The 23,741-nt window shown below is 36.9% G+C and overlaps 2 protein-coding genes and 2 long non-coding RNA genes across 4 annotated transcripts; 2 read left to right on the top strand and 2 right to left on the bottom strand.

The window, feature by feature from the left end:
• Nucleotides 1-3,370: 3,370 nt before the first annotated feature.
• Nucleotides 3,371-4,860, top strand: LOC115929971. Its single transcript, XR_004066774.1, has 2 exons — nucleotides 3,371-3,419; nucleotides 4,333-4,860. It is a non-coding gene; the product is annotated as an uncharacterized LOC115929971 (long non-coding RNA).
• Nucleotides 4,861-12,240: 7,380 nt separating this feature from the next.
• On the top strand, nucleotides 12,241-16,476 carry LOC115929918. Its single transcript, XM_031000056.1, has 3 exons — nucleotides 12,241-12,396; nucleotides 14,144-15,530; nucleotides 15,767-16,476. Exons 1-3 carry the CDS (start codon nucleotides 12,325-12,327, stop codon nucleotides 16,474-16,476), a joined length of 2,169 nt encoding a protein of 722 aa, XP_030855916.1. The 5' UTR covers nucleotides 12,241-12,324.
• LOC115919473 lies at nucleotides 12,501-13,546 on the bottom strand. The gene is made up of 2 exons (XR_004061867.1): nucleotides 13,002-13,546; nucleotides 12,501-12,557 (listed from the first exon to the last, which is right to left on the bottom strand). It is a non-coding gene; the product is annotated as an uncharacterized LOC115919473 (long non-coding RNA).
• A 3,608-nt stretch (nucleotides 16,477-20,084) lies between the features above and the next one.
• LOC115919379 lies at nucleotides 20,085-22,091 on the bottom strand. Its single transcript, XM_030973011.1, has 2 exons — nucleotides 21,288-22,091; nucleotides 20,085-20,608 (listed from the first exon to the last, which is right to left on the bottom strand). The coding sequence occupies exons 1-2, from the start codon at nucleotides 21,885-21,887 to the stop codon at nucleotides 20,282-20,284; spliced, it is 927 nt and encodes a 308-aa protein (XP_030828871.1). The 5' UTR covers nucleotides 21,888-22,091; the 3' UTR covers nucleotides 20,085-20,281.
• Between the last annotated feature and the right edge of the window lie 1,650 nt (nucleotides 22,092-23,741).

The raw sequence follows: 23,741 nt of genomic DNA, 5'->3' as shown, positions 1-23,741 counted from the left end.
TGTTTATTTTATTTCAGGATTATCTTTGTAATGTATGTTATTGTGACTTTATATGTATACGATATTGTATGGTACTTTATCTAAATGTTTTTTATGATGAATGAAATAAATTCGACTATCTATGTTTCTATACTTCTGTAATTATCGTCTGTTTCTCTCTCTCTCTCTCTCTCTTTTGACTTTCTCGCTTTCTCCATCTCTATTCTATCTCTCTATTCCTTTGTCACCTTCTCTCTCTTCGCTGCCTTCTTTCCCACTCTCTCTTCCCCTCTTGTACCATACGATAAGGTACTTGTGCCTTCTCATGCCCAGTCGCTACGCTACAGTGTGGAGTGCTTCATCTAGGGTGACGCAAGTTTTTTTTTTCATATTCCATTTCATTATACTCTCATAATGCAGAGAAAATAAAATCTACTCTTTAATTCGTCATATTGAGGACCACTTTGTTTTTGGAGTTGAATCCACTCCAAATCATAGTGGATTGCACTCCGAGTGAATGGTTGGAATCGCTCTTTAGAGAGTGGATTCCATTTTAACCTAGAATTTCCACTCCGGGACGTAGTGATCCTACAATAACTCATGGAAGAGTGCATTTTCGAACAATGACGCTTAATATCTCGCAACAAATATATTTATTGTCCAATTACTGTATTATGATCACCATTAATCAAAATATGTAGACATATTTATATTTATTTTAAAAATATTTAAACAGGGTGTTCTTTCAACAAAATGCTGGTATTGCAAGAGGCCCTGTGTGAAGAAAAAAAACGTGTTAACTTTAGCTGCATTCAAGAACACATCAAGCCATTTCTTGTGTGGGATACTTTATTATCAAGAAACCTTAACCCTAAATCCTAAACCTTAAACGTTACTCCTAAATAACATGTGTAGGTCTACTGATCAACTTTGTTATCTAATAACGTGTATTCATTAAAAGCGCATGAATAATTTTGAGGCTTGCGACAATGTGTTGCTGCATAGACCTACCTAACATGTGACTTTCACTTGCCATCCTACGATTAAAAAAACAAACAAACAAATACATGTATATAAAATCTACATTTACAACATATTTACAAGTTATATACAATCGTCATGAAGTTTGTGAACACTCTTTTTCTTTCGCGATTTTTTTTTTTTTTTCAATGATATTTTATTTTCTGCTTTTCACAAACAAGAACAAAATTTATAATAACAAACAATAACAAAATCAATACATAAAATAATCTGCATGTTAATATTATTCCATAGAATATGATTTAACATTCACAGCTAAATAATACAAAAGAACTTTTACTATTTACATCGATACTTACACCAGTGTTCAAGACACTCCTATAATGTTTTAAACAAAAGATGGCGCTAGACCGCATTTGACAAGTTTTTTTCCTTTTCTTCCTCTCCCCAATGATATTTCATTTTCTCCATTGCTTTTCACAAACAATAACAAAATCAATACATAAAAAAATCTGCATGTTAATATTATTATATAGAATATGATTTTACATTCACATCTAAATAATACAAATGAACTTTTGCTATTTACATCAAATAAAGGATGAAACATGCATGCATGAAAAAGGCATGAACATAAAAAGACATTTAAGAGAAGAAAAAAAATGAAAAAAAGAAAAATACTTACATACACACATACACACACGTGCACAGACACCCACTTAAAACATGCCTACATTTTGTGGGAATCTCGACCATTATATCAGCCATGTCCATTTCATTGCTTCTATTCGCTTTCCTTATTTTATCTATTCTGCACGAAGCTATTCTAAATTGTCCCACTTTCTAAAATGATATGTGAGTGTACCTCGGTCCCCAGCTAATTTCTTCTCCTCCTTTCTATTTTCTAATAATCTTTTCTTAATCTCCAAATAAGTTGGTGGTTTTTGTCTATTTTTTACGAAAGACCATTAGTGCCACGAAGAAAAAAAACACACTTTCTACTAATCTGTTTAAACAGATTACGATATTTCTTCTAATCTGTTTAAACAGATTATAATCTGTTTAAACAGATTACGGTATTTCTACTAATCTGTTTAAACAGATTACGGTATTTCTACTAATCTGTTTAAACAGATTACGATATTTCTTCTAATCTGTTTAAACAGATTACGGTATTTCTACTAATCTGTTTAAACAGATTACGGTATTTCTACTAATCTGTTTAAACAGATTACAGTACTTCAACTAATCTGTTTAAACAGATTATAATCTGTTTAAACAGATTACGGTATTTCTACTAATCTGTTATAACAGATTACGATATTTCTTATAATCTGTTTAAACAGATTATAATCTGTTTAAACAGATTACGGTATTTCCACTAATCTGTTATAACAGATTACGATATTTCTTCTAATCTGTTTAAACAGATTATAATCTGTTTAAACAGATTACGGTATTTCCACTAATCTGTTATAACAGATTACGATATTTCTTCTAATCTGTTTAAACAGATTACATTACTTCAACTAATCTGTTTAAACAGATTACGGATCCTACTTTTGTCACTTCCCCTGGCCTGCGCTGCGCGTTTTAGTGGCTGTGATGACGTCACCCGCACAGAATGATTTTAGCTGGCGAGAGGGAGGAGTTTGTCGGTGAGTAATTTATGCTTGAATTTCTTGAATTCATTTTTATTTCAAAAGAAATCGTAATATTTTGAGTGATCCAAACCTACTAGTATTTCTAAGGTTTTGAGAAGTTAATTAGGCAAACTTTCAAATTCAATACATTTTCCATCGTCATTATTTTTCGGCTTGATTTGCCGTGCCCGTCAATGCCGTGGCATGGCTCATGTCTCGTGAGAATTTGGACTTGACAGCTTGCCCCGAGTTTCGGGTAGGACATCATCGGAAAATTCGTAGTCTGTCATATCGTAGATCTGCCTGCTTTTCATTGTGTGAAATTACTCCCCCCCCCCCCCCCCCCAATCAATCAATCAATCAATGATTGAATGATAACAATAATATTTCACATTCACTGCTAAACTTGTTGGATAGAAGCAATCTGCTTATTGGTTTTGATAAAACTTGTCTTGAAAGAGCAGGCTGTTTAAGTTAGGTCTAGATCTAGATCTAGACTAGATCTAGACTAGGTCTAGACTAGATCTAGACTAGGTCTAGATCTAGTCTAGATCTACTAGTCTAGTCTAGAGGTCTAGAAATCTACTGGTCTGTGACACTGTCTGTGACTGTGTGGAACTGGTTGGTGTAAAAGTTACCGGTTCACGGTTGTTTCATCGCAAAGCATGCCGGGACATAATTCTAGTCCATTTTCACCTTCGCCGTGATCAGCTGTCCTGTTGCAAACAACGGGATTCGTATCGAATCAACATCATAATCTTGTACATAGTCCGCTATTCTGCAGTGATTTTCTTCCAATCCAGTATCATTTGTACGGTAAGAAAACCAAAGTTTGTGGTTATTCATTTTTATGACTAATAAAGCTGATAATACGACGTAATGAGAGTGGGCCGAGATCCAACTTTAGTAAATGTAGGCCTAGATCTAGTCCCGTATGTTCAAATGTGTGTGCATTTTAAGTAGACTGATTGTCTTTTAAGCTGCTTAAGTACACTCGTCTCGTGTTTTAGGTAGAAATGTACAGTAATATGAGATTTATGTCTCATGAAATATGAATAGACTTTCTAGATCCTATAATTGATAATGGAATAGGGTCTACTAGAATGGCCGACAGTTAGGCCTAGAAAGTGATTGCAATTAGAAATTATAAATGTAAGAAAGTAAAAGAGGCCATGAAAACGATAGATTTTTTCGATCTGGATCTGAATATAATAGTCTGATATCAATGAGCTCTACTTGAGGATCTACATGACGGAGGCGTACGGAGGATTTTTTCGAGGGGGGGGGGGGGGGGGGGGGGGGGCCGGGGGGTAAAATTTGAAAATCACGCAGTCAATTTCACAACGACTCGGCCAGCGGGTGAATAGGCCGGGGGTGGTAAGAGCACCTTTTTTTTTCCTTCTTTTTTTCCCCGAAAATATGAAATTTGGGAGACCGATATTTTGTTAAGTTGGTGGGGGGTAAGGTCACCTTTTTTGGGTCACCCTTTAGCACAAAAAATGTTTAATTTATTTTTGTTATTAAAAAAGTGAGGGGGGGGGGGGTTTCCTCAAAAACACACACACACATAGTCTAAACAAAATTGGAGGAGGGGGGGGGGGGGGGTTCAACCCCCGAAACTCCCTCCCCCCTGCATACACGTCTGCTACATGATCTAGTGTTGAAGAAGTGATGAGGGTTCTTTGGTCACAAACTTAAATTTGATTTTCTTTTCCCTTTTATTTATCAGTTGCAGCATCATCAAACACTATGACCCATGAATCAGAAGATAACGTAGATGCTACGAGAGAGCTCATTTCACAATGGACAACAGAAGTGTTACGTGACTTTCTACAAGGAGGGGACTCAAGCTTGGAAATCGAGTACTCTGGGGGTACTGTTCAGCCATCCGAGGTAGAGATAAACTGGACGATGGATGGAGAGGGGGCGGGGGGGGGGGGGGGGGGGGAAAGGCATGCAGACTGCAGAGCTGGTCGTCTACTATGTATAGAGACATTTGTGTGTACCTAGTAGATAAGGACCCTCCATCACTAGAGGGAAGAATGAGAGACTACAAAGAGGGAAAGGCATTTAGTTATTTTGCCAGTTTCTGGTTAGGGAGATATTTTTTTCATCTCGTGGGAGAAAGCTGTCTGTAATTCAAAATCATTTGATACTTGAATAAATTTAGTTCATTTTCTAGACTGTTTCATGTCAAACCGTTGATTCTACTTTCTTGTGAGTATAGTCAGAGAGATAGAGAAGTAACACGAGTAAAGAATGAAAAAGAAGCTAATATTTGAACGAGGAGGAGAAAATGGAGATTACGTTGTTGCCCATAGAGTTGGAATAATTGTTCTTACCACTTTTTATTAAATGATTGTGACCATTTGGTTTATTGTTTGTACATAAAGGTCATATGTTATAAGAACTGTATTGATCAATCTAAAGAGTCTTATAGATTGATTAATACAGTTTTGAGATGATGATGATGATTGTGATGATGAACGAGAAGGAGAAGAGGAGGAACATATCTTGAGTTGATGGAGAAAAGATTGATAGAGGGGTTATCATTACAGAGAGAGAGAAAGAGAGATGGACTAACATGAGGAAGGGAGAGCAAGAATGGAGGCTATGACATAGGGGAAGAGATAGAAATCAAAATTATATTTATACTAACATTTACTAAATTAGAATAGTAAATTAGAAGATAAAGCTAAAGGAAAGAATGCAAACTAAAATTAAGCAAAGACCATCACAATATCGTTTACATTATAATATAAATTAAGTAAAGGTACATGGAAACGTGTACATTTGTAAAATTTAATCTCTTGTTCTCTTAGATCTTCCTCTTCACACCTAATTCTTGCTCTCCCTCTCTATCTCTCCCTCCCCTCTCTGTCTCTTTCTCTCTCCTCTCTCCTTATTATCACTCTTTCTCTTTCATTAAGCGTCGACATCTCTCTCGATGCCTCTCTCTGTTTCTATGATTTTTCTCTCGTTAAATATTTAAAACATCAGGTCTGTCTGACCTTCCTCTCTTGAATAAATCATGAATAACTTCAACTCGGCGTCCTACATACAGTAATGATTGCTTAGTACTCATCTACAACCTTCTCTGTGTTGTTTTATTTTATTGATAAAATAAATATAACCATGAAATGAATACAAGTTAGATCAATATCAACAGGTTTAATGCAATGCATATAAGTTGACATCTTATGAAGAAGTAGTACCACCCCCGCCCCCCCCCCCCCCCTCCAGGAATGGGAACGGAGGTACCGCATGCGTGTTCCCAAAATCTCTGGCTCGTAACAAAGAAAAAGATCTGCCCGTATTGACTTTACACACTGGACTTTTGCTGAGAAGGGGGGGGGGGGTACCACCTTTAATGCAAACACATTTAAAGGGATCGGGTAACTTACTCTCAGATTCTGAAACAAAATCCTGGATTTAGCTCATGCTGCAATGATAAATTTAGGTCAGTCAGGAACTCAATGACTTTTACAATCCGATCGCCTGTCTGATTATCAAGATATTTACGATTAGAAATCGAAACCAAATTTTGTGTTTGCCAAACGGTTTTCATAACACTACAGTTTATTGGGAAAACGAGTATGGTAAAAGGGGTCAAACAAAGATTTTTACTTTTTAGAGGCACTTCTTGATCATTTTGAAGCACAATTTTGTTAGGGCTTCAGTATTAATACACCATATCACACACACTGGTAGCACGTAGGGCCATACGTCCATCTCGGTTTAAACATTGTTATACATTGTTAAACAATGCATTTTACAATACCTTTACAACATACACCATACACCATTTGCTGTCACATGGTTTGGAAATCACATTACAGATAATAATTCTACAACTGTGAGGTTTCACCCGTCGTCATTTGATACCCGAAGGAACACTTTTTTAGGGGCTAAATCTAATTTTTTCACAAGGCAAAATAACTATATGCCTTCCCCTCTTTGTAGTCTCTCATTATTTTTCCCTCTAGTGATGGAGGGTCCTTATCCAGTAGGTACATACAAACATAGTAGGCCAGTTCTGCATGCCTACCCCCACCCCCCACCCCAATCCATCCATTGTCCAGTTCCTCACAGTGTCTACCTCGGATGGCTGAACAGCTACCGCGTCAAGGCAGAGACTACCGGTACTCGATTTCCAAGCTTGAGTCCCCTCCTTGTAGAAAGTCACGTAACACTTCTGTTGTCCATTGTGAAATGAGCTCTCTCGTAACATCTACATGCACGTTATCTTCTGTTTCATCGGCCGTGTTCGATGATGCTGCAACTGATAAATATAAGGGAAAAGACAATCATATTAAGTTCGTGACCACAAGAATGATTGTAACAAAAGAATCCTTATCACTTCTTCAACACGTAGATGCTCAAGTTGAGCTCATCGATATCAGAATTTATATCCAGATCCAGATCGACAAATCTATCATTTTCATGGCCTCTTTTACTTTTTACACTTAGATCTAGACTAATTGCAATCACTATCTAAATGTCAGCCATTCTAGTAGACCCTATTCCATTATCAATTATAGGATCTAGAAAGTCTATTAATATTTCATGAGACATAAATCTCATATTACTGTACATTTCTACCTAAAACACGAGACGAGTGTACTTAAGCAGCTTAAAAGACAATCAGTCTACTTAAAATGCACACACATTTGAACATACGGGACTAGATCTAGGCCTACATTTACTAAAGTTGGATCTCGGCCCACTCTCATTACGTCGTATTATCAGCTTTATTAGTCATAAAAATGAATAACCACAAACTTTGGTTTTCTTACCGTACAAATGATACTGGATTGGAAGAAAATCACTGCAGAATAGCGGACTATGTACAAGATTATGATGTTGATTCGATAAGAATCCCGTTGTTTGCAACAGGACAGCTGATCACAGCGAAGGTGAAAATGGACTAGAATTATGTCCCGGCATGCTTTGCGATGAAACAACCGTGAAGGCACGTATAGTCTAGGGATAGGCCTAGACCTCTACTTAGACCTATTATGTTAGACCTAACCTACAGATCTAGATCTATAGGTCTAGTAGGCCTAGACTAGACCTAGACCTAGACCTAGTCTATGTAATTTAAAGTAGGCCAAGAGTAACTTTAACATTAGCATTGCCATTAACGTAGGCCTAGGCCTACGCTACGGTTTGCAATTCATCAATCAAATGATAAATCCAAGCCAAGACCAAGTGAGGACTTTTCTAGACCGAAAACTCTGTCTTTAATTTCGTTGTTAGCCTCTTATTTGGGTAGGGTCGGCCCTAGATCTAGGCCTACCCAAATAAAAGGCTATTAAGAGGCTAGCGACGAAATAGAGACATGATTTTCTGTCTAGAAATTAGAATCTAGGACTTTTCTAGCCAGGCTAGATCTAGATCTAGACTTCTACTAGAAATCTAGTAGACCCCTACTAGTCTAGTAGGCTAGTAGCCTATCTATCTAGATCTACTGTGAGTGTGAGTTAGTCTAACACTAACAGTTAGTTTACATTTCAATCAAATTCAACTGCATGTAGAAAGACCTAGGCTAGTTGACATTGGAATAATACAAACGGAATTAGGGTCTACCTGTTCCCTCTTTAAAATGTATTTTTTCAAAACAGTTCGATCTAACAAGTTAGGGCCTACTGTTAGTGTTAGACCCCGGTCCCCTAACAGTTAACGTTAGATCTAGACCCTAGACCTATCTTAATTCTTATCTAATTCAGGCGTAGAAATAGACCTAGAGAGGTCTAGATCTAGTCTAGATTCTAGACCTAGATGATCTAACGTTAGTCCTAACGTTAGTTCCCTAAACTTAAAGTTAGTCCCCCAAACTTTAGCCTTTTAGGGGACTAACGTTAGGACTAACTAGGAGTAGGACTGTAGCTCTAGAATCTAGACTAGATCTAGGTCTATGTCTACTGAATTAGATAAGATAGGGGACTGGGGTCTAACACTATCAGTGACACTAGTAACAGCAACTAAGATGTAGACTCTAGATCTAAATAGACTAGACTAGACCTAGGCTGGGGTCTAACTTCATTAGATCTGGACCTAATCAGAAAAAAATCCGTCTGGTTGGATGAGTCTTTGAACATTTTATTTTTTAGCTCTCTTCGAGAAGAATACGGCGAAGCCAGATGTAGAATCTAGTCTCAGTGGAGCAGATATAGGGTCTAGTCTGTAGCTCTAATAGTTAGAGTCTAGGTCTATTACTTTTAGATCTACACTGTAGACTATCGCCGAATGAAATATAGTCTAGGCCAGGGTCTAGCTCTAGATCTATATTGATTTTTTTTTGTGTGTGTACTGACTGTATGGAGACCTAACTTAGTCCGATTGCAAGACACCCCTTGTGGAATAGGGCCCTATTATGCTAGAGGGTCTCATGACTCTGGATGGTCTCTGCTGCTAATGCTATTTCGTGCAAATTTTAATTATCAGATCGCACTGGGTCTGGGAACTGCATATTACTTCATTTATTCTTCAACTGCAAAACAAAATCCCTAAAACCTTACCAAACGAGTTTTATTAGGTCTAGATCTACTCTCTTAAAAAAAAAAAAAAAAAAAAGCAACAACAACAATAGCAAATGGATCACTCAGTTTTGTTGCTCCTCTTGACTTGAGAAAATAGGAACAGCAACAAAAACAACAAAATAACTCTGATTTTTTAGCGATATTTCCATCAAACTGGATAAAGTGCACGTCATTCGACCGCAAATAATAATTTCACATTTTCACACGCGAGGGCACTTAAGTATCAAAACACATATGCAAATCAACACATCACATCATAGGCGCCGGAACCGGAGGAGGGGGGGGGGGGGAGTGGGGGGCAAAATGCATTTTCACCCCCCCCCCCAAAAAAAAAAGCCCCTTCCCCCAAAAAAAAGGGAAGAGGAAGAAAGAGGAGAAGAGTTGGAAAGAAAATGTATATAACTTCGAAAAATGTTTTATTTTCGCTCGCTCCCTTTGCTTGCTCACAAAATAAAAGATTATAATTATGTGTAATTTATACCTGTGCTCGTAACCAGCTCATTCGCTTCGCTCCCTCGCTTTCGAGTTTCTTTGAAATTTTTTACGCGTCGTATCGCCCCCCTGTGTATGCCACTGAGCCCCCTCCCCTTCAAAAAGGAGCCCCCTGGGATGTTTGCCCCCCCCCCCCCAATCCAGAATTGCTTCCGGCGCGCCTGCATTACACACAGAGAAAAAGTCACTGACGGTGACCACATCTATATGATCTAAGTTCAGTAGTGAAATTCCAAAACAATGTCAACATTTAAAAATCTAGCTTCCATCGTCAATATGGGGGGCTTAGGCACAATATTTCAAGGCCAAAGCATGTGGTGCTTAAGTCTGGTCTTTAAGAACCGGGTCGGCTAAAACGTGCTAGGACTAGTATTAAGGGTTAATGAATGGAGCAGCTATTATATTACGCATGGGGTTTGACATTATGGTCTTCAAACTTAGTAATAGTTTGTATATGTATCACAGGTAAATTGCCGATTGGTCTACACCCAGTTTGTCTAATGCCCGTTTGGTCTCATCCCACATGGTCTAATCCCATTTTGTGTACAACCAGTTTGTCTAATAACCCTTTGGTATAATTGCCACTTAGCCTATTTACCATTTTGTCTAATTGTCAATTACGCTAAGCCCATTTTGTCTAATACACTTGGTCTAACACCATTTAGTCTGTTTGCCAGTTTGTCTAGTCACCAGCTTGTCTAATATTTGATTCGTCTAATCATCATTTTGTCTAATTACCTTTATGTCTAATTCACATTTGGGCTATAGGCCTAGGCCTACCAACTTTGGCTAATATCCAAAAAAGGCAATTTATCACTTTGTCTAATAACCATTTAGGCAAAGTTTCATTTTGTCTAAAGTAATAACCAGTTAGGCTACTTATCAATTAGTCTACTGACCAGTTAGTCTACGTTCCATTTAGTCTAAAGTACATTTGGTCTAATGGCCATTTGGTCTAAACTCTAAGACCATTTGGTCTAATGTGGTCTGATTTCCATTTGGTCTAATGACCATTCAGTCTAACGTCTAATTGGTCTGTCCATTCAATCTAATGCCAATGAATCTAATGATCATTTGGTCTAATGTCCATTTGTTCCAATGCCCGTTTTGTCTAATCCCCATTTAGTCTCATGTCCATTTTGTCTAATTCACATACTATTGTTTGTCGGCTATCAGAACATTTTGCCCTATGTCCTGAAATTTTGTACCTGTCATTTTCGGTGGGCATGGTATAGGCCCTAATCTCCTGGTGTACGTATATTATGTCTATGTAAATTGCCCTATTTCTTTGCCATCATGACATGGTATGACTCACGTGACATGTATCTTTCACTGGTTAATTGCCACTTGTTCTACACCCAGTTTGTCTGATGCCCGTTCTGTCTCATCTCAAATGGTCCAATCCCATTTTTTCTACAACCAGTTCGTCTAAAAACCCTTTGGTCTAATTGCCACTTAGCCTATTTACCATTTCGTCTAATTGTCAATTACGCTAAGCCCATTTTGTCTAATACACTTGGTCTAACACCACTTAGTCTGTTTGCCAGTTTGTCTAGTCACCAGCTTGTCTAATATTTGATTCGTCTAATCATCATTTTGTCTATTATTCATTTTTTTCTCATTACCTTTATGTCTAATTCACATTTGGGCTATACCCACTTTGGCTAATATCCACTTAGGCAACTTATCACTTTGTTTAATAGGCCTAACCATTTAGGCAAAATTTCATTTTGGGGGGTTGAGTGATGCCGAATATCTTCGGCCGCGGAGTAAAGGACCGAGCGGGGAAAGGGTTTGGAGGTTCCAACGTGAAGGATAGACTAAATAAGCGGGGGGGGGGGGGGGGGGGGGGGGGGGGGGGGGGGGGGGGTGTAGGACCTGTTTTTTTTGCTGCCAGTTAACCACAAAAAAATGTTTTCAAACAATATCACAGAGGTACATCCTCATTACTTGAATGAAAACTTTAGGCGATTTGAACCTTTACTTAGAGTATGAACCATATTTCGTTTTTAAATTTTGCGAGCGGGCGAAGCAAGCCAGTTGAAAACTCCATCTTCTAGCTATAAAAAAAATGTTATTTGTCCTCAAAGTACACTCAAGCAATGTAGATAGATATATAGACATATCTGTACTTAGTTTCTCTTGACATAACAGCTGTCATCCACACAACACTTGTTCACCTTAGTTTGTGTTTATTATTGTGTTTATCTATATCTGTACTTAGTTTCTTTTGACATTACAGCTGTCATCCACACAACACTTGTTCACCTTAGTTTGTGTTTATTATTGTGTTTATCTATATCTGTACTTAGTTTCTTTTGACATTACAGCTGTCATCCACACAACACTTGTTCACCTTAGTTTGTGTTTATTTATCATTTTCCATTTGGTGTCTATTTTTGTCATTTCTTGATTGTACAGACTTGATGAAGGCCAGGGGCCGAAAGCTTGTATAAAATAAAGAAAGGAATTAAGCACTACGTCAGTTCCCTTATCTCATTCTTTCGCATATATATATATATATATATATTACCTTGATTTGGAAATACACATTTCTATGTAATTTGATAGAATAACTTAGCAACATAGGCCTACATGTATAATCATCTAATTTTTACAAGCACCTCCATGACTATTAGATTAATGTCTAATTAACACTTTTTTTTGTTTATTGTAGGTTTATCAAGATGGATTTGTATGCATTTATGGAGGAAAGAGGCATGGACAGAAGTGTTATAGAACAGATGAGAAAAGAAAAGGTGAGATCAATTTTTGAAATAGTCGGGGGGGGGGGGGGGGTGTGCCTGCCCCGATGTATTTACTTAGATGAAGAACAAAAAACGACGCACACGTTCTCTAGTACTGGCTTGTATAGTCTATGCTTCTTGTAGACGTTTATTCTTGTCAAAAGCCGTAAGAACTGAAAATGACAAAGTCAAAACATACATATAATAAGTATAACGGTATTTACATTTGGTATCAATCTTTTAGAAATAAACGTTTCAGTGTTCAACGATTACTTCAATGATCGTTCAATTAACTACTTGATGTACGAAATACATGTATAATAAAATAACTTCTTGATGTACAAAATACATGTATAATAAATTGACATTTAACGTGAACAACGTCTAAACTTCCATTTATGTATCTGTACTTGAGGTATTGTTTCTTTGGAATAACTTTCATGCACATTGTATAAATAATAATACTGTTAAGTGACTTCACCAGAATGATGATGACACACACCGAGAATAACAAGTTTGTGGTTTATAATAAGATTAATTTAACACAGCTCAAAATATGAACCACACATCATAATGGAATAAACATATTACAGTGAGGCACTTATATGTAAGCTTACCACTGTGCCTGCTGAGTGCTGACATCAAAGACAGACCGATTTACTTTCAACTTGATGCACATCTTGTTACAGTTACAGCCTTATACTGTTCCCATATCGTTAAACTGATGAAAAGCTCAAGGTTTGATGGCTTCCTTGGCGAGCATTGTTCGTAAATCATCGAACATTTATGTGCATGCTTGGTTTGTTTTTATGAAGCGCTAGCGCCCCAAAACTATGGAGTGCCGACTGTTACAGGGGGGGGGGGGGGGGGCTCTGTCATTACAAGTTGGACACCATGCTTGTAAATGAACTTTCAAAATGGACCCTAAACAAGTAATTAGACTTCATCTCAGAATACCCAAACAAGTATTTTGTCAGGTTTTCCCACTCTAAACAAGTAAATTAGCTGTTGTAAAAGTATACCCTTTTCCCTGATTTTGTCAATTTTGATACCCTTTTCATTGTATGCGCATACATTGTCTGTGAAAAACAACCCCTTTTTAATGTTCTTTTCTGTACGAGCATGGTGTCCGCCTTGTAATGGAAGTGCCCCCCCCCCCCCCCCCCCCCCCCCCCCGGGAATAGTGTCCTAAGGCTTGTATTGGGGGCAGTTATTATCAGAGTGGTATGATATATCTTATCCATGAAATAAACATGAAACATTTGCATTTGTATAGCCAGGGCTCCACACTAACTCTTTTGGTTAAGGGTCCAGATCTAAATCCCAGGCTCCCCTTGTATTGGGCTCTGTATTGAAATTGTTCACTTTTGGGCTCCCAGACCTGAATTTTAGGCGCCCATGTGTTCCGGGCGCCTGCTAATATCAAGCCCTGGTATAGCTAAGGAAATTGTAAAGCATAAAGGTAAAGCTTTTTTGATGTTTAAATTTTATAATATGTTTCTTTGAATACATAGTTTGAATGCATTTCTTGAGACAGTGTGTAGTTATTAACCGGTATAACACATGCAGCAATCAAGTAAATATAAAAGACAGCACAGGACAAATCTTGCCCACCTTTGTCAGTGATGTTCATTTTGCACATGGTTAACATGGAATGCTTCTTTGTTTTGGCCTTTCCTCAATTAGCCTTTTGCTCTTTTTTGCTGAAAAAAATTAGCTCTTTTTCATATGTATTCTCTCACCTTCTTGTAATTTACAGATTGTTGCTTCCATTCTGCTATTGATGGATGAGGATGAGCTCAAGAAGTTTGTGCCACTATTGGGGGATAGACTAGCACTGCGCAAATTTTCAGAAGAAAGCACTCAGAAAGTGTCTACCAGCTCATCAAAGTCTTCCAAAAAAGACTCGCTTCTCTGTAAACTTAGACAGAAATTGGGGATGAAAAGAGATAGGGAGGATGGTGAAAATAGTATTGGGTATGAAGATTCTGCAAGTTGTTCCTATGGGAGAACTCATAAAATGCTAGGGAACAAAAATGCTGAAAGATTGGACAGAAGAATAGATGTCGGATGGATGGACTTTGATCATATGTTAGGCAGATACAAGCAGGTACGTAAGACGAACGGAGGAGGCATCAGATCTCTGTCTGTGTCTAAGCTATGCAAGCCTGCTGAACTGCTACAAATTGTAGAAGAGCTCTTCTTCCCGGATGGCATTTCAGCTAAAGGGGAAAAAGAAAACTTTGAATGCTCCTTAGTGGACTTTCGACAGCAGCCTCTTGAAGGAGATGTTGGACAACTCTACAGCAGATCAAAAATGCCAACCCTTAGGTTTTACCTGCGCACAGTGTCCAAAGTACAGGAGCATGACAAATCTAAGGGCAAGTCAAAGGGCAAGTCAAAGGTCAAGAAGAGGAGGACGGTTCATGTGAGGGATCATGAATATGATACAAGTAGTAGTGAAGCTGATTTGCCTGAAATTTTGCTAAATTCTGGTGAACATTCTACAAGCACCCACTCTTCATCTTCATCTGTATGTTGTCTGGAAGATGACAGTACCAAGTCCAGCAACTTATTTTCGGGAGTGAAGGAACTTGCAGACTCACCAACTATTTCATTTGGGCCATCGCACTCTACTCCAACGCAGGAACAGCTCGATGTCACGATTAGGGACCCAGTTAACTCATTGCCAGCTGAACAGATATTGGCTGAAGTCATTACTGATGAGCCATCAACCTTTGTGCATGAAGAACATCAGCATGAACAACAAGCAGACCAGCAGATTCCTATGGCTGAAGATCAGATGAATGACTTTCCAACTGTATATGTAGAGCTGGTTGAAGGACAGACAAATGACTTTCCAACTAACCAAACACAATTTGAAGTTCTCCTCATTCGAAGAAGTTATTTAATAACAGATATGATGAATGCTTTTTCGGACGAAAGCATACTGAAGGCTAATATTGCTGTCCATATGATTCTCCATGATGGGAATCTAGAGAAGGGCCAGGGTAACGGAGTATATAAGGATGCCATAACCCAATTTTGGGATGAGGTGTATGAACAGATGACAAGTGGAGACTCTTCAAGGATACCTGTCTTGAGACATGATTATGGGGAGAAAGAATGGCAGACACTAGGAGGCTGTTCACACCGCAATGAGATAGCGCGGTCTATCGTTGCACCCCCTTTTTTCTAGCGCGCGCTAGCCCGCGCTATCTCTCGTGGACCACCCCCAAGAGGTGCTCCAGTGTTGGCTCGCCGTGACTCGCTGTTGGGCGGACCGAAACGACGTTGTACCTTCCAAACCGCGGAGATAGCGCGGTCTAGCGCGCGCTATCTCTGCCGTGTGAACAGCCTCTATGACGCATCATCACAAAAGGCTGGTGGGACCACAAGTACTTTCCCATCAGGTTGACACAAGACTTTATGGTTAATGCAATCTGGGGATCCACGTTCTGTAATGGTGACATGGTGGAGGCCTTCCTAAGTTTGCTCCCAGAATCAGAAAAGGAAGTCGTGAAATCAGCACTTAGTAATTTCCCCGAAGACATTGAAGAGCTCATTGATATCCTGAGTGGCTATGATTGTCGAAAGGTACCAACAAACGAAAACTTCAGCTGTCTCCTTTCAGAGTTGGGCCATAAGGAAATCATCCAAAAGCCAATGTACATTGCTGACTGCATGAGACCAGTCCTTCAAAACCTTCAGAATGAGCTGACCCAGGAAAGCTTAAGTGAAATATATGCTTCACTGCATCCGACATCGAAAAAAGTGATTGACAAGTTGGAGTTCTCAAGGGATCTCTCACCCAATGAGCGGGCGGTATCAACGTACCTGAAGAAGTACTTGCGGTCATTAAACCAAGGCATGCTGAGAAGATTCCTTAGGTACTGTACAGGATTAGATATTCTCTGTAACTCAGATATCAGGGTTACATTCTGTTCCTTGGATGGTCTCCAGAGGAGGCCCATTGGCCACACTTGTGGTAACGTGATAGAATTGTCATCCACCTATGATGACTATATAGAGTTTAGACAAGAGTTTAATCACATTCTAGAAAGTGGTCTATGGGTTATGGATGCTCTTTAAATACTTTTCAAGGAAAGGAGCTATACTCAAGAATGTTGTGCAGAATTACAAAATGCTAGGTTGAATGTGGAAGAGAGTCACATAATCTTAAATGAAATATTCTTTTTATTGTTTTACAAAACCTATTACTGGGTAATATTTGTTTTATGATGTTTGAATATGATTGACTTTTTTATCAGACTGCATGGTCATTGTTGATTAACAGGGTATATTCATATCAGACTCCTTTTTAGGGTTATGGTTACAATTATTTTACCTTTGTGATCTGAAAGTTCTTCTGTGCTCGGAGACGAAGTGGGGACTATAATTTTACGTGTGACCTGAGAAAGAAGCAGAGTCGTATGTACGATATGGTAATAAAGGCTTTTGGAATGATATGTATTTTTCAAAGCCTTTGTAGGTTTCATCTTATGGTGATTGAACATACCATTGTTTAAGATCAGCGCTCTAGTTGTGTATTTGGTTTGTGTAGCAGGTTTTGGCTGTAACAGTTTGCCAAAGTTAATGTTGTAGTGGTTATTTTAAAGGAAGGTTTTATTACCATTTAGGGGTCAAAGTTCAAAGATCAATGCTCATTTTTTATTGAAAAGTTTAACATTTTTATACTGGGTTTGACTTTGCACAATTCAACTTTGAAAAATTAATGATTTATATGCCAATGTTTCATATTTTATGTTTCAAGCAGAATGGTATGTATACGATTTGGTAATAAAGGTTTTGGAATGATGTGTATTTTTCGAAAGGTTTCGTAGGTTTGATCTTATGGTGGTTGCACATACCATTGTTTAAAATCAGCATTCTAGTTGTGTATTTGGTTTGTGTTGATGTTTATATTTTTATCTAAGGTTTTGGCTGTAACAGTTTGCCAAAGTTAATGTTATAGTGGTTATTTTAAAGGAAGCTTTTGTTACCATATAGGGGTCAGAGTTAATGTTATAGTGGTTATTTTAAAGGAAGCTTTTGTTACCATATAGGGGTCAAAGTTAAAAGATCAATGCTCATTTTTTAATGAAAAGTTTTACATTTTTATACTGGGTCTAAGTATTACCTCAGAAATGGACTTTAATCTAAGTATCATGGAATGATAAATTACCGGTAAACTTAATTCTTTGATCCAAGATTCAAAGTCAAAGGTCACAGAAGTCAATTTACACCAATAGATATGACACATTTTGGGGTTATTTCAGTATTGGTGTAATCGTTAGGGATGGCAAGGTTCTTGGCAACACATACATGTATGTACGTGCAGGTACTATGTTTTCACAGAAGGCGGAGGCAGCTGTAGTTTTTAATGTACATGTATGACTTTGCACAATTCAACCATAGGAGGGGGGGGGGGGGGGGGTTGTCAATAGGGTATCTTGAATAATCAATGATTTATATGCCAGTGTCTCAGTATCAAAAGAATGATCTAAAATACACAAAAGTCTAATGATCCAGTCATCCATCGTTAAAGTAATGATATTATTTTTTATGTGGTAACTTTGCAAACACACATAAAGAATCATTTCATACAGACTCTTTGCATACTTTACCATCAGAGCGAGGATTTATTTATTATGTTGAGGTCAAAGATTTGAAAATATCTGATATGGCTGAGCAACAGTTAGCTGTGTAGCTACAGTAACATGGTCTATCCACACTGTCCAATTCATTTAGTTTTACTGATATAATGTCATAGAGGTTAAAAGGTATGGTCTTGAAAATATAAATATGGCTAATGGAAAGCAATAAAACACTGGCACAGCATGGTTATAAGACATTTATAAACCCCGAAGAGGATATTTTGTGAACACATGGTCTGACTATTCTTTGTTATTTAATTGTTTGGTTATTTACAGTCAGAAAAAAAACATGAGGGCCTTACATTATATTTACATTGCTCAAAAAGCTTGTAAATAGTTGACACACAGTATGCAAGTTACATGTACATACATTATTGTATAGTCGTATAATATTTCTGTAGCAATTACTGTTCAGGGCGTATATATTTAAGACCAGTGCTTTTAAAGGAAAATTAGAAGCAGCAACACTCATATAATTAAAGGAAATGATTCATCCTCAACAAGTCATTATTACCATCTTTTAGTGTCCTTTGTTGTTTCAGTAGGGTTGTACCAACCATTTCCCACAATATTAGTGTAAGCAATAAAATGTGTTCATAAAACATCTACATGTAGTTTATACAGTAGAAACTCGGTATAAAGAGATCTGATATAACAAAACTCCTGATATAAAGAGGTAAAATCCGGTCCCAGCTCTCTATAACTTATTGTTTAATAAACCTGCTGTATAAACAAGATTACTGCTATAACAAGGTACATATATTTTTGATGGTCCCAAGCACCTCGTTATACTGAGTTTCCACTGTATACACATGTATTTAAAGCAGAAAAATAAAAAACAATTAATTAATAATATTTCTGCTGGACTGTGTTATATAAAGTTTGGGTGAGATATGCGGACTCAAATATAAGCATATGTACATGAACTTGCCACAATAATCAAAACACTTCAAATAAAACTTGTTTTCGTTTTCGTTCAGCTTGTTATGTCATTAACTGTCGTTCATATTTAACACCGAATAAGCAAGAACACTCCTGTCTCAGTAAAGTATATTTTTATTGTAAGACAGTACTAGCCTTTGAAAGAAATTAATTCAAGAACTCTGGATAATGAACGAATAGCATTACCGTAAAAACGTTAGCATCAGTTTGGCATTGTGATATGATATCACTTTTTATCAAAGTTATTATAAAGTCCTTTATACAAATATAGGAACACTTATTGCTACCCTCTGTTATGAAGAAATAGAAATATGGATAATACTAAACACAACAAAAATAGTTTACCCCCCCCCCCCCCAAATGAAAGTAGCATAACTTTTGAACGGGTTGGTGTTTAGTAACAAAATTTGCAGATAAAAGCATGTGTGCAAAAATGAGCATGATTTTAATTGTAACGCCTGAATGGTCACACATGAAACAAAAAATGTCACTTTTTTAAAATCACATATGAATCCATTTTTAGGATAAAAACTGAACAAATAATGGGTAAAACCTTACTTGGATGGATGTGTATTAGTGTCTTTTTGTTATGTTATCAATTATCACACTCTATCCTACTAATCTGGGCACTTTTTACGATCCGATTGCAAAATTGACCTTTTTTGGCGAAAAATGCACTTCCCAATATTTTCACGAAAATCAAGCTTAACCCCCAAAAGGCGTTAAAAAGAGTTGTTTTTCTTGAAAAATATGTCCATCCATGCGCAAAACTAATGGTCAGATGAATAGGAGTCTGAAGATTGGTATAAAAGCAAAAAATTTATTTTTATTGTACACGAGAACCATAATTTACATAATTTTTGGTACATATGGTGCTCATAAAAATACCCTTGTGACTTTTGAAAAGTGACATTTTTTCTTGACCTTTGTTCATTCATGAATATAGGATTATGCTGATTTTTACACATACGATAACAATATAGTTGATTAATATCACCTGCAAATTTTGTTACTTGACACCTCCCAGTTAAAAAGTTATGTCACTTTCCTTAGGGGGTAAAAACATTTTTGTTGTGTTCATATGCAGATCATTTTAAGCAATGTGGTGAATATGTGAATTAAAAAAAAACGGATCAGACGCTTCAGTCTTCTAGTCTTCTTTGAAGAGAGGAAAGATGTCATTGTGGGGAAAGGTATGAATAAGTCTTGGTTGCTGATCCAAGCATTGTAGAAAAATATCTACTTGTGTTTTTCATTTAATATCAAAATACACATGCAATTAATGCAAAATACTCTGATTAAATCATCCTCAGCAAGTGCATTCTCAAAGTATGATATAGGTTCAGTCCTTCTTCGCTATTCTGCGGTACAGGTAGTTGTTCTTCAGTCATCAGGATCGAGCAAAGGTCAAATACGTCTCTGTCACAAGGGTACTGACTTTTGAAAGTACATTCTTCCTCGCATACTTCAACCTCATCGTTTTCCAACGGCACAAGAAAATCTTGTGTTCCATACACCTGGGGTGTCCTGTACATCACGTTGGGGCGACCAAATGGTCCACACTGGTTCCTTGATTTGCTGATTCTATGAGCGTTCCATTCCTTAGCAACCTTGTCCAGTTCTTCCTGTTCCATATACAAAGAAGAAGAAAATAAATATTATTATTATACATTTGATAAAAATATACTTTTTTCATTTCTTTAAGGATTTATCGCTAACATATTTTAAGAGATTTCAGCTGACAAGTATTCAGTTATGGAGTGGGTTATCCATGGTGAAGTACTGAGAAAATATCAAAACCCTCCAATGGCGTAGCTAGGATTTCATTTCAGGGGGGCGGTAAGGATGAGCACGCGAAGCGTAAAAATTACATACCGCGCGCGCCCTAGGGGGGAGGGTGCAGGGAGGGGGGTTAATTCTCGCGTTTTTAAATTAAGCAACGTAATGATAATAATAATGATAATAATCATAATCACAATAATAATAATAATAATAATAATGATAACAACAACTGGATTTTATAGCGTCTTTTCCAGAGGATACAAGGCGCTATTTTCCAGCTATCCGGTGACATAAGATTGATTGTGATTGGTTTAAAAAGGGGCCCTTTTCAAATTTTATGTTTAGTGCACAATGTTGGTAAAAGTTGAGCCATGAAAAATAAATTTATTTTATTTTGTTATTTTGGGATGAAAGCAGAACATACCCCCATCCAAATTAAAGGCTTAAGTGAGCTATTGGGATCGCTCGACCTCGACCAACACTTCTAGAGCTGGTTAACAGCATGAACACATATCAATTTACCTGAATTAGATTCATGAAACAAAACTGCAGCAGTGACTTGTCCAGGTGATCTCCAGTAAAGTGACCTTGATCTTTCACTTGTCCAAACATGTTCAGCCAGAACTGTATAGAGTGCTTTCTAAGGACGCCCCACCAACTCTCTATTCTTTGGTTATGCTGGCTCGTTCCTTGCATAAAACTCTTTTCAGACGCAAGTGGGTCGTCACCATTTCTGCGCAGAAATTGTTGCATTTGGCGGACAGTGTTATTCTCTGTTCCAAAATCTGATCGAATGACACGAGGACATCCCATCTCTTTCCTAACCGTTTGCATGTAGTATCCAGCTATTACTCTGGGATTATTGTTTGTCGTGTAAGCTTCTAGCCAAACTACCTTCCTTGAATAGCCATCTACACATCCATTGATGCAGATTCCAAAAGGTTTTAATTTGTCATAGGAGTCTAGATGCCATATAAAGTTTGGTCCCCGTCCTCGATATAAACGCCTTCGTAGCCTTCTACGTGATCGGTATTCAAGACCTATTGGGTCTAACACTCCGAGTAGATGCCGAACAGTTTCTTTGTCAATGTTGATACCATTTTGGATGCATTTCAGGTGCATCCATCGATAACCATGTAAGCACCCTGAACTCTGAAGTTCCTGTAGAATAAAGCAAGCTACATCTAACTCATCAGTATGGTTTTTACGACGATAAAGACCAAGGTCTCGCAACTTTCTGTTCAATGTTCGTTTGCTTATCGCTACATTGTGATTGAATAAAAGAGAAGCAATGATTTCGTTGTAATTATATCCTAAATTAAAGTAATTCCGAAGCAAGCCTTCACATTCCATTGCCACAAGAAGGTCCTGTTCCAAAGGATCGTGAGATACATTGAAAACGTAAAAGGGTATAGCTATAATGCAGCTCCAGATGTCCTGTCCTGCACGCTTGACCGGCCATCAGTTATGTATTTGTAACAACGTGATTTTCTATTATAGAACGTAACATGCAGACTACGGTAATCTGTAATAACAGATTATAATCTGTTTAAACAGATTAGAAGAAATATCGTAATCTGTTATAACAGATTAGTAGAAATACCGTAATCTGTTTAAACAGATTATAATCTGTTTAAACAGATTAGTTGAAGTACTGTAATCTGTTTAAACAGATTAGTAGAAATACCGTAATCTGTTTAAACAGATTAGTAGAAATACCGTAATCTGTTTAAACAGATTATAATCTGTTTAAACAGATTAGAAGAAATATCGTAATCTGTTTAAACAGATTAGTAGAAATACCGTAATCTGTTTAAACAGATTAGTAGAAATACCGTAATCTGTTTAAACAGATTATAATCTGTTTAAACAGATTAGAAGAAATATCGTAATCTGTTTAAACAGATTAGTAGAAAGTGTGTTTTTTTTTCTTCGTGGCACTAATGGTCTTTCGTAATTTTTACTATCTATAAATATCATATATTTTATCAAAATTATGATATGATTTAATAACTGTTCCTTCCCTATGTTAAACTCAACTACCCCTACATGGATACCTTTCCAATTTATATTTGTAATCTCTACTAAATTAAATAAATTCCCACACTCTTCCCAAATTGGTTTTACTTTCTCACAAAGACAAAATAAATGCTCATAAGTTTCTTCATATTTACCACAAAAAGAACATAAATTACTATCAACCATTTTAAATGTATATAAATGTAATTTAGTATATATAATATTATAAAGCATTTTAAATTGAAATTCTCTAAGCTTACTATTCAATGTGCACTTTCTAAGTCTTAAAAATATTAGTTGTATATCTTTTCCATGAATATTATAAGTCTGTTCTAAATGTCGTTCTGCATACGATTTTTCTACTCTCTTATTTAATAAAAACGCGTATATAATTTTTGAGGTTATTTGATCTAACATATATACCTTTTCAAACATAATAATATCCATATCTAATTCCCTATCTATATTTGAGTGAGTATTTTTATTTAAAAATTGTTTCCATGAAGACGGGATGCCAAGAAAAATATGTTGTATTTTACTAATTTCTAAACTATTTAAACCTTTTCTTTGAAATTCCTCATTAGATTTTATATTACCTTCCTTATCAACAATATGATGCAACTTATACACATTTTTGTTAAATAATCCCTCATTGTCATAGCTGCTTTCTCAATGTCTCTCGCTTTCTCAATGTCTCTCGCAAGAGGGCGATAAACACAAACGACTTCGCACAGTGTAGTAAAGTATGGTAATGATTGACATTATCCCTTTTTGTTTCGGAACAACTTATAAAACTTAAAATTTATTGTTCTCGCTATCCATATATCATGTTCTTTATGAAATACAAAACACATTACTGGACAATCGAAACTATTAATCGTTATAGGATAATAACATGTTTGTTTTTGTTGTACCTCCAAAATGATGGGCGTTGCATAATTATAACTAGTTCTTCTT

The sequence above is a fragment of the Strongylocentrotus purpuratus genome, unplaced genomic scaffold, assembly GCF_000002235.5.
Source record: "Strongylocentrotus purpuratus isolate Spur 01 unplaced genomic scaffold, Spur_5.0 spur5_scaffold_6, whole genome shotgun sequence".
NCBI lineage: Eukaryota > Metazoa > Echinodermata > Echinoidea > Camarodonta > Strongylocentrotidae > Strongylocentrotus > Strongylocentrotus purpuratus.
Note: the sequence above shows the minus strand (reverse complement) of the source record. Positions and strands in the feature narration are given on the sequence as shown.

What these genes read in the sequence shown, in the direction of transcription:
- LOC115929918 (XM_031000056.1), top strand. Translation starts at nt 12,325, where the DNA reads ATGGATTTGTATGCATTTATGGAGGAAAGAGGCATGGACAGAAGTGTT. An exon ending in AACAGATGAGAAAAGAAAAG is followed by an intron (nt 12,397 to 14,143) that starts GTGAGATCAATT and finishes TGTAATTTACAG; the next exon opens with ATTGTTGCTTCCATTCTGCT. An exon ending in ATGGCAGACACTAGGAGGCT is followed by an intron (nt 15,531 to 15,766) that starts GTTCACACCGCA and finishes TCATCACAAAAG; the next exon opens with GCTGGTGGGACCACAAGTAC.
- LOC115919379 (XM_030973011.1), bottom strand. Translation starts at nt 21,887, where the DNA reads ATGCACCTGAAATGCATCCAAAATGGTATCAACATTGACAAAGAAACT. An exon ending in GTTTCATGAATCTAATTCAG is followed by an intron (nt 20,609 to 21,287) that starts GTAAATTGATAT and finishes TATATGGAACAG; the next exon opens with GAAGAACTGGACAAGGTTGC.